We start from the raw sequence: 11079 nt of genomic DNA, 5'->3' as shown, positions 1-11079 counted from the left end.
AGAAAAAAAAAGGAAAAGAAAAAGACTAATTAAACAACCAAACCAAACAACTGGATTTTCTTTGACGCTGACGCGTTGAAGATTTTTTTTGTAACATTTTATTTAATTTACAATCTGTTCAACAAAAATAGAACAATAAGCAAATATGATAAAATTTAAACACAGTAGTTAGTCTTTATCCAACAATAAAGCTAACACACAAACTTTGCGTATTGGCACAAAGTTTAAAGTCCATAAATCTCTAAAAACGACTACTCAGGTCCAAAACATGGCATCTTTTCAATCTATACAGTTGCTGTTCAACAAATTCAAAGCAAGGTAGTTGGGATGGATTCTAATTTCTTTAAGTATTTGGCACTTAACCTTGAAATTTCTTCTTTGACCGTTGGGGTTCGACTGTCTCTATGGAGCACTTCGTTGTTAACGAACCATGGTGCCTGAAGAATGTGCCTTAGAACCTTGGATTGGAATCTTTGGATGACGTTCAGATTTGATTCACTGGATGTCCCCCACAGTTGGATACCATACGTCCATACTGGTTTTAAATTAGTTTTATATAAAAGTAATTTATTTTCTGTTGTTGATTTAGAATTTTGATTTAATAGCCAAGTAAGATTTTTAAATTTTAAATTTAACGAAATTCTCTTGTTCCAGATGTGGCTTTTCCAAGTGAGTCTTCTATCAAGGGTCAAGCCTAAGTATTTAACCTCATTGCACTGTGGGATTTGAACGTTGTTTAGGGTAACTGGGGGACTCGTGTCTAATCTTGTTGTAAAGTTGACGATTGAAATCGTCTCCGACTCAGACAGCGAGTTAGCAAAACTCGAGGATCAAACTAATATAGTCAATGGTCTTAGCCATAGATTAAACACCCTTCCCCCCTATAATAATTGTACCTTACAAGAAGCTGCAGATTCATAGCTCTTCGAATTAATTATTATCATGAAACTAAATTCATCATCATCTAGCATTATAGTATAAAAAGAAGCAGATTTATAGCTCTTCGAATTTATTATTAGGCTAAGAAATATAAGAGAGATATAAATTATCACCAAATTTTTGATAAAAACTTATCAAACAACCACCTGAAAAAATACAGATAAAAACTTAAAAAAAAACATCACCGTAATACCGAAAAGTTCAGTCCCCAGCAGTCACTACCTAACCTACCAACACTCCTTCTCCCGACTACCACATGCATAATGTTTGCCGACGGGCGACGACACAACCATAAATTGCCCCCATGACAAAAGACAAAAATTAAATTGAAAAAATAATACAATCAGGCGGCAGTAATATATATATTTTTAACTAGAATTTAATTACAATCTGCTATGTTCTATACTCTTGAGCAATATGACAGAGAGTATACCATTATGAACCAACCTCTGAAGAGAGTCTTTGGTTAAAAGACTTGGGAGTGAATTTCTCATCAGACTTTCTCCTTCGACGAGCATGTGGATTCCAAATGTACAAAATGTATATAGATATAGGCATTTATAGTCAGAAAACTGTTCCCGCTGGAAATTGTACAATTGTGAAGTTAGCGTACCCACTTTGTATGCCTCATAACTTTTTTATTTTTTGAGAACTAACGAAAAAATTTGGGAACTATCGAGGACTAACGAAGAACTAACGATTGGTATATAGATGTAAACATTTCTCCTCAGAATACGGCACGTCCATGTCACTGGCCCGGCCATGACGGAATTAGTACATAAGAATTATGCTAATATTTAGTACCTATTTCGTACTATTTAGTACCAACAAACAAAAAATTAGTACCCCACTCGGTACCGGATAACTAATTAATTTAGGATTCCGGGCCAGTGACATGCTGGCCCGGCCATTTTCGAATTTGATCCTAATATGTATACCATCATTTAGTACCTATTTCGTACTATTTTGTACCTCCATTAATATAATTTGTACCTCAAAGAAAACCAAGCTACGGGCCCGTTAACTGTACAGGTCAATGGCCCCTCAGCCCGGCCATATCGGAACCTATGGTTATAAGCTATACTACTATTTAGTACTTATTTCGTACTATTTTGTACCTCCATTAATATAATTTGTACTTCAAAGATAACCAAGCTACGGGCCCGTTAACTGTACAGGTCAATGACCCCTCAGCCCGGCCATATCGGAACCTGTAGTTATAAGCTATGCTACTATTTAGTACCTTGTTCGTACTTTTTTGTACCTTTCGAGGTAAAAAAATTACCTCAAAGATAAACAAACTACTTATGTTACATATTGTATGTATAATCATGTTATTGTTAGTGGTTAATTACCCCTCAGCCCGGCCATGTCACAGTTTCTAGTTATAAGGTATGCTATTATTTAGTACTCAATAATTAACAAGTGATGCAGTTATTTGGTGGTTATCTCCAACTATTTAGTTCTTCATATTAAACAATATGTACTACTCATACAACCCAAGTTATCAATGTGTCGAGGTTTAGGCTATTTTGGTGCGAGGGTACTGTGGTGATTTTTTTATTTCATTCAACATTAAGTTCACAACTTTGTTAATTTTTTCTTTCTTTTTTCTTAATTAATTTATGTTGTAAAACTTAACGAGCTGTTGGCCCGTCCTACGTACGGGAATTTAGTAGTCAACTAAAACTGAAGTAATATCAATATTTCTAGAATGTAGAATGTTAGCGTCGGCTGCTAGACTTTTTACAATTTTAAACTTATCTTCTAAAAAACTGAAACCCTAAACTAAAATTATGGCTTCAACATTCCCTAGTTTTCAAAATTATTTGTCTTTCAGTTTTTTTAGTAGTTTTTTTAGAAGTACAAATTATATTAATGGAGGTACAAAATAGTACGAAATAAGTACTAAATAGTAGTATAGCTTATAACCATAGGTTCCGATATGGCCGGGCTGAGGGGCCATGGATCTGTACAGTTAACGGGCCCGTAGCTTGGTTTTCTTTGGGGTACAAATTATTTTAATGGGGGTACAAAATAGTACGAAATAGGTACTAAATAGTAGTATAGCTTATAACATAACCATAGGTTCCGATATGGCCGGGCTGAGGGGTCATTGACCTGTACAGGTAACGGGCCCGTAGCTTGGTTTTCTTTGAGGTACAAATTATATTAATGGAGGTACAAAATAGTACGAAATAAGTACTAAATAGTAGTATATTTTATAACCATAGGTTACGATATGGCCGGGCTGAGAGGTCATTGACCTGTACAGTTAACGGGCCCGTAGCTTGGTTTTCTTTGAGGTACAAATTATATTAATGGAGGTACAAAATAGTACGAAATAGGTACTAAATGATGGTATACATATTATGATCAAATTCGAAAATGGCCGGGCAAGCATGTCACTGGCCCGGAATCCTAAATTAATTAGTTATCCGGTACCGAGTGGGGTACTAATTTTTTGTTTGTTGGTACTAAATAGTACGAAATAGGTACTAAATATTAGCATAACTCTTATGTACTAATTCCGTCATGGCCGGGCCAGTGACATGGACGTGAATACGGCCCGTGCTAGAACCCGGAAGTGTGAAGTTAGCGTACCCACTTATAATCGGCTATAACTTTTTTATTTTTTGAGAACTAACGAAAAAATTTGGGAACTATCGAGAACTAACGATGAACTAACGATTGGTATGATCAAAAGTGGATACGCTAATATGGGTACGCCAACTTCACGGACCTCAGTTACTATACAGCTTTCCACTTTCCTCTTTGTAATACTAGACTTCCTTTAAACTGTAACTCAACTCAAGTTAAACGTCTTTGACGATTCTTCCGGTCGTCGTCTACCTTTCAGTGGATAGATTTCGACGAGGTATGTCAACCATTATCCTTATATATTTATTGAATCTCTTATTGTTTTTGTGTGATCTTGTTTAATAGATATAATTATTATCTTACATTTATCATATAACCTTATTTTACGACAATACATTGAGTTTTAGCTCATTAAATGGTTAATCTTTTCACATAACCTCTTGAGGATTTTATTGTTTATGTACCTTGCTACAGAAAGTAAATTGTTAGTCTAAATGACTATATTATGGCTAAAAGATATTACTATTTTAATACTAGCCTAATTCTATGTTTACTCCATGACGTATAGGCTTGACTGATCATTTATACCCTCACCCTGAGTGAATTTTAGTTTGGAAAATAACAAACTAGGCCTAGGCTTTTAGTATGCTAACTTATCTACTAGTGATGTGGGGTACAGTTTCTTAACTGGGCTATGCTAATATCGATTGAAACTATCGATTCTATTAGTAAACCTTCATGCGATTTTTTCACCATCAGCAAGTTTGGTTGGTTAGGTTAGGTTATAATAACTTAGTTTAATTTTATAATAGAGATAAATGTTGATTATTAATCAATATTTTCAATTCGATAGTTTCAATCGATATTAGTATAGCCCAGTTAAGAAACGGTACTTACCCGTGATGTGCGTTTGCGAGATGTTTGAACAATTTTAACGTTCCTTGTGGAGATGTTCCGTTTATCAATTTTTTCGATTGCTTAGTACATAAGAGGTTTGTCCAATCGAGATGTTTCTCTCGATTGTTGCATTGTAATAAAAATTATACATATTCTTAAAATCCTCTTGTTCAGGAGGAATTTCCGCACAATTTGAGTACCCACAACATGGGTTTTGGGCAAAAAAATATTTTTCCCGTTTTTCCCATTTTCGTTTCCGCAAAAAATGAATATCATTTTTGGAATCAGCATTAAAAAACGAACAGATTAAAAAAAAAAATTTTAGAGCGTTGACTGGAGGCGAGGTTTTTAGATTTTTGGAGGTTTTTAGAGCGTTGCGCAATATATAGGCCTACTGCTGATAAAACTATTTCAAAAGAGGCTAATGGGTAGGGCCTAATGGTAAATAATACTGTTACCATAACATTTATGAGATCCTTATGTCTCATTATAATAAACATTTCAAATTAAATAGGCCTAACTTACATTTTGTTCGTAAAGTAAAAAAATATATTGTCTTGTCAATAGTTTATATTGAGTGGTATTAAATTAACTTAAGTTGGGTAGATAAAGTAAAAAATATATCCATAGGCCCTACATTAAACCTTCCTTGGTTTTGAAGTAAGATATACCTCTTGTTGGGGGTCGATTCCCGGCAGATAGGTACAATAACTTAGAAATTAGATGTAGGCTAATAAATTACGATGCCGCACTTTAAACATCTCGTTAAAAAGACTCTCAGTAAGGACTTCTCGCCTCTTGGTTCTCAATGCGAGATACCGTAGGTACTAGAGAAGTCGTGCTGAAACGAAACAATCGTCATGAACATCTTGATAAAACCTCTGGGTAAGAACCTCTCGCTAAGCAAAAATACAATCGAAACGTCTCGAGAGGTTCAAGCAATTGAAAGTCTCGATTGTAACATCTCGCAATTGCGCATCACTATTATCTTCCGTTAGCCTATTGTTCATCAACATTTCTATATAGGTAAAGTTCAGAAGTAATCATTTCATCAGTCAGGCCCCGCTATAGGCTATAACTTAGTCTTTACTGGTACTTGCTTTCGCTGAATTCGAACTAAGTAGCAAAAGGCCTAATATACCCGTACAAACAGTCATACAAATCTAGGAAATTATTGCGACTAGGGTGACCAAGAGTACCATAGTAATTTAAATATCATTATAAACTAGATGTTTACGCGTAAACATTGGTGCCAGAACTTTTCTGCTGTCACAAAAACCGAATTAACTGTGATTTTTTAAATTTTATTACTGTAATGCCTCTTGTCGGCTGGTCTCTGTCGCCTTTATTTATTTATTTATTTTATTTATATAGGCCTTTACTTTACTGTGAATAGTGAATTGATTAACACAAACATGAACGATTGAAATTGAAAGGATTGTATAGGGAAGAAGAATAAACCTAAGATGACAAAGAAAGTTTAGGTCTGTTCAAAGAGGACAAAGAGGTAGAGGCATTTGTAAATTCAACAGAGCGTTGATTATGAACTAGGCCTAATTCAGTTCTTATTTGGACATGTGAGGTTGGTAGGTTGTGTTATGCGGACTCGTGACTGTATTAAGTGTTTTGTTTTGAAGTTCTAGGTTGTAGGTTCTGTATTATGGAAACTAAATTTTTAGCCCTAGTTTGATGACTGTGCATTACTGTTTTAGGCCAAAATGGTCCAAAGGCTAACATACAGGAGGAGGCTCTCCTATAACACCAAAAGTAACAGAAGACGTATGTAAGTACTATAACTTAATTCTCTAGATATGATCGCCTATCATGTATCAATGTGGTGTTTTGCTGATGTAATGTCATAAGTTACCTTGGGGTGATAATCAAATATACTTCTAATTGTTGCCAAATACTTAATTCACACGTAAAAGTTCATACCCGAATCACTTTTTTTATAGGTCTAATTCAGTGTTAACCAGGTTTAAATTGCTTTGTCGTATAACTTAATTAGCATTGGCAGCACTCGGCTGCATAATCTCCAATAGTTATATAGGCCTAACTTAAACCCTAATGTTTAGTGAGAAATTTGTGTTTTATGTAGGCTTAAAACCCCTGAAACAGCAGCCCTGATTATATGGGTTAGGAAGTAGGCCCTACTACTGCATTTTAAACTCAAGGTGCGATTTCCTCCAACTTAGCAACCATGCTGCGTGCTTCGTGGTTAAGCTCAAGAACGCAGCGTGTTTAATGATCGGCGTGGTTAAAGGACACAGCTCAAAAGTGTTTTCCTATGAATCGGCCAATGCGTTGCGTGACTAACAAATAAGCGGTACTCACAGTAGTGTTCTTCAATGGATCGGAGAAAAGGGCTATCTCGCTTGTTAATAATGGTTTGCATGTTAATGGTCGAAGAAGAAGAGATGAGCGAAGGTGTAAGGTCTACTGTACAACAGGCAAAAATGCTGTAGTGAACTATTTAAATCTATGTTTATAGCTATGAGTGTGCTTTTAGTATTCTTATTAATAGGCACCTGATGGACGATGAAGTAAAATTAGGAATTCTTTGACTTTGGGCTAACTTAAGATCAGTTTTCCTGTTTTGTCAACTTGGTGCGTATTGGCATCACTTCAAAGCCAACAATCAGAATGGAATTGCACTTTAAACTCACACACACTGTCAATTAACGAACTGCCGTCATCACCAGTAACATCACTCAAACTAGTTTTCACCATATTTCTAATGTAAAAAATATCCCAGTTCGGCAGCATGTTAACAACTGCTCTCGGAGCAGTGCCCCCAATCACGCTGCGCGGTTAACAGTTAGTCGCGTACCGCGTCGCTAGGAAAACACTCCCATCTGGTTTTAAACGTATGTGTGGCTCCGGCAACCGCGTAGCAGGAAGCACACTGTATTACTGGCTTAACCACGTCGCTAGGAAAACTCTGCTTTAAGATGAGTTTGCAATACTGTGTAGGGTCAAACTTTAAACTCCAGTGTACTTTAATACATCAAATCAAATATTTCTTTATTGCCTTTTAAGCATAATTTATGAAGTCTTGTATTTTACATAATCTCTTGCATGCTGTTTAAAAAACGTCCGGTTCCTTTGTGTCACCCTGTATAATTCCGAAACGGCACACGGAAGATTTCTCAGGTGCCGTTTGACGTCACTAACTGCTGATGTCACTTTGAGGGAACACCAATACCGCAACGATACGGTATGAGCTATCGGCCTCGGTGGTGTAGTGGATAGCGTGCCGGGCTGACAATCCTATTGTACCGGGTTCGAATCCCGCTGGTAGCTTTGACTTTTTGACAACAATTTTTTCATATCAGCAAGTTTGGTTAGTTTGGTTAGGTTATGACAGTTTAATTTTATAATTTAAAAATTATAAAATTCAATTTTAGGCATTTATAATTTCATTTTATGAACAAAACTATTTTTTGGATTAGTAAACCTTTATTCGATTTTTCCATTATCGGCACGTTTGGTTAGTTTGGTTAGGTTATGACAGTTTAATTTAATAATAGAAAAATTATAAAATTGTCTGTTTCTTCAGATGCAGCAGTTAGTGACGTCAAACGGTACCTGAGAAATCTTCCGTGTGCCCCACCGGTATAATTCAAGCCCCGCAAGGTTACGTTAGGTTAGGATTCATAACCTAACATAACTGACACAACTGGCCTTCCACGCGTCTCCCACAAGCCACTTGACTGTTATCGCGTGACTTTGAACCTTCTTATCGCTCGGCAACCTGTACGATGGCCTTGCGGTGCTTGAATGATATGTTTCTTGTTTTCTGAGAACATCCTTATGACCGTAGTAAAATATGAAAAAGTTTGTCGTTGACCAAGTAATTACACAGAATTACCGGAAAGACTATTTTTTGGATTAGCCTAAATGTATTAATTTTTATTTTTACAAATGTGTTATAGGAATTTAAAAAAAAAGCCTTAGTATTTTTGTTACTATAGGCCTATTACAATATTTTCACCTGATAACTTAAAATCATTGTTTGCAGTGTGAGAACCCCAGGTGGTCGGCTGGTTTATCAGTATCTGAAGAAGCCCAAGAAGATCCCCAGATGTGGTCAGTGCAAGGACAAGCTGAGAGGTATCCAGCCTGCTCGGCCCATGGAGAGATCCAGGATGTGCCGCCGCAAGAAGACAGTCAAGCGTTCCTACGGTGGAGTGCTCTGCCACAAGTGTGTCAAGGAGAGGTAAGCTAAGAGTCTTGTAGGTTTATAATGTATTTTTACACTTGAAAGTAGAACCTAACCGGACGAAAGGGGGAGGGGGTAGTTTACGGTAGCCAAAATAAAAAGGAAGTCTGTTTTTTTTCAGCATTTAAATTGATAAGATAAGAACATTATTGAAGCGCTTTTTAATGTTTTCACTAAACTTCTAATGAAAACTAAGGCATAATATGTACAAATAGGCCTATATAGCCTGTACATATAGATCAAACCATTATTTTTAATACCTATGTTTTCTAGCCCAATATCTCGCCATCCATCTTCACTCATGTTTCCGTCTAGAGGTCAGGTGTTGTAAATCGGTGTAGTTGGGCTGTGTTTTTATAGTTCGTGTTAAGTAGCAGGTATTAATAGTCAAAGGTAGCAGTCAATGGCTATAAACCCTGTGCCTTTCTTCATTGCTCTGGCGGAAACTTTACAATAGTCTCTTCATTTGTCTAAGACACATTTTAGTGTAAGTAATATTTCCTTAAAAGGCCGTTTCGGTTAATCAGGGTTTTTGTTGATAGAGGTTATAGGCTGAATTTTCATTTTATAAGCTAATCAAGAAACATTATGTTTAGCTTTTTAGAAAGACACTGTTAAAGACACTGACATTGGGGGAGCGAGCTGGTGTAGTGATTAGAGCACAGAACCTCGGTCCTGGAGGTCCCAGGTTCAAATCCCGCCAAATCACCAACGGATTTTATCTAAGTGATAATGCTGCAAACCCTAGGTCTAGCCTGAAGTAATGTGAAAAACAATCCCGGGCTCATGTCAGGGTCCTATCAGACAAAAAAAACTATTAATACATTGGTCCAAGAGCGATGTAGTGTCATTAGGCCCTACTTATTTGATAGGTGATGGTATATCCGTATAATGTTTGTAGATTTTGCAGACGGGTAACTGACAATCCTGCCAATTGTGTAGACAAACTGGCTGGTTTTTGTAAAGTAACCTTCTAGTTTTCACTCTGCAGACTAGCTATATACATTGCATACAAGAGTGACTAGCAAGTAAATTTGTATCTCGTCCAGAAAGTCACAGGCTTTTAGCATTGGGCCCCGCTTGGGACATTTCTCATCAAAAGAATCCCAGGACTCGAAATTCGTGGTAACCAAGTTTATTAGTCAATTTTATGAAAGAAACTCTACAAAATTTTGAGAAAATATTCCACGAGATCCATAATTCTGAAACAGTGATTTCCACTGATTTTGTCACCGACTTTCCCAACTAGTTCAGCTGCCTGTTTGGGCCTATCACTGTGGCCCTGATTGTGAAAGTTTGTTCTGATGTTTTTAAAGCTAAGTTACTGGTAAATGCACCACTGTCTCTCTCGGCCAATTCTCTCTTCACAAATCTCTTACTTTCAATTTGGTTATGATATTTTGCCACAAACAACTAATCCCACAGCACAATTCACAAATGGCAGGATTTGCAATGACAGAGCTGATTTTAACACTCACTGCAGACAAAGTACCAGAGATACACTCTCTCCCGTAGCTAGATGTGTACGAATGTAGGGACGCAATCCGATTCTAAGATGGCAGCAATAGCCCCGCCCCAAGGCTAGATAATATCAAGACCAGAGTTTGGATTGTTCCCTTAGAAGAAATGTCAACAGCTTAAATTCACATAAATTAAAAATAAAATAATCTGTTATATTTGCAAAATTGGGTTGCATACATTCACAGATATATATCCACCATTTTGTTTTAGAACATCATGGGTAGCAGATTATTAGCACTAATTATTGTTTTACATGTAGGTCTAAAAAACAATATTTTACATGTTTAGAGGTTGTAGGTTATATTTATTTAAAGAAGTAAGAATGTTTTCAATTATACTTAAAAAATTCAAATACAATTTTTTTTTTCAAATTTTGTTTGACTTTTTAAGGCTAAACTAGTAAATTACTTTTCAGGATTATCAGAGCATTCCTCATCGAAGAACAGAAGATCGTGGTCAAGGTCCTGAAAGCTCAGGGCACCAAGACTGCAAAATAAGTTAATCTGTAATTTTGGTTTTATAAAATGATTTAAAATTACTATGTGTTTTTATACTAAATTATTTAGAATCATGGATTCTTATATTTTTATAGACTAGGCCCTACACCGGTCCTAAGAATTTTCTTTGAACCTTAATATTTGACACGTGAAAGTTTAAAAGTTAACAAACTGTTCTTAAATAGTATAATAAGCTAATGATCTGGTTTGTGAATCATTTCTGGCAATGCAGTCACAAGGATTAGCATTACTAATACTATCTTTCTGTTTATCTTTACCCAAAATACTGGTGAATTTATGGATTTTTGCAAGAATGGAGGGTTACATTGGTATAATATTTATGGTTAAGAATTGTATGAATGGAGATAAATTCTCATTTTTCATGTAAAAAAGTCCCCTTTA

At 36.0% G+C, this 11079-nt stretch overlaps 1 protein-coding gene across 1 annotated transcript; it reads left to right on the top strand.

Moving 5' to 3' along the window:
- Positions 1 to 3722: 3722 nt before the first annotated feature.
- LOC128989980 (60S ribosomal protein L34-like) lies at positions 3723 to 10718 on the top strand. The gene is made up of 4 exons (XM_054412162.1): positions 3723 to 3817; positions 6150 to 6220; positions 8459 to 8656; positions 10596 to 10718. The coding sequence occupies exons 2-4, from the start codon at positions 6156 to 6158 to the stop codon at positions 10675 to 10677; spliced, it is 345 nt and encodes a 114-aa protein (XP_054268137.1). The 5' UTR covers positions 3723 to 3817; positions 6150 to 6155; the 3' UTR covers positions 10678 to 10718.
- Positions 10719 to 11079: the final 361 nt, after the last annotated feature.

Source organism: Macrosteles quadrilineatus, unplaced genomic scaffold, assembly GCF_028750875.1.
Source record: "Macrosteles quadrilineatus isolate MER2022 unplaced genomic scaffold, UCM_ALF_1.0 Scaffold_3__2_contigs__length_128488019, whole genome shotgun sequence".
NCBI lineage: Eukaryota > Metazoa > Arthropoda > Insecta > Hemiptera > Cicadellidae > Macrosteles > Macrosteles quadrilineatus.
Note: the sequence above shows the minus strand (reverse complement) of the source record. Positions and strands in the feature narration are given on the sequence as shown.

Bases quoted from the DNA above. Each gene is read 5' to 3' on its own strand.
- LOC128989980 (XM_054412162.1), top strand. From the start codon at position 6,156: ATGGTCCAAAGGCTAACATACAGGAGGAGGCTCTCCTATAACACCAAA. The intron at 6,221-8,458 runs GTAAGTACTATA...CATTGTTTGCAG, and splicing joins AAAAGTAACAGAAGACGTAT to TGTGAGAACCCCAGGTGGTC. The intron at 8,657-10,595 runs GTAAGCTAAGAG...ATTACTTTTCAG, and splicing joins CACAAGTGTGTCAAGGAGAG to GATTATCAGAGCATTCCTCA.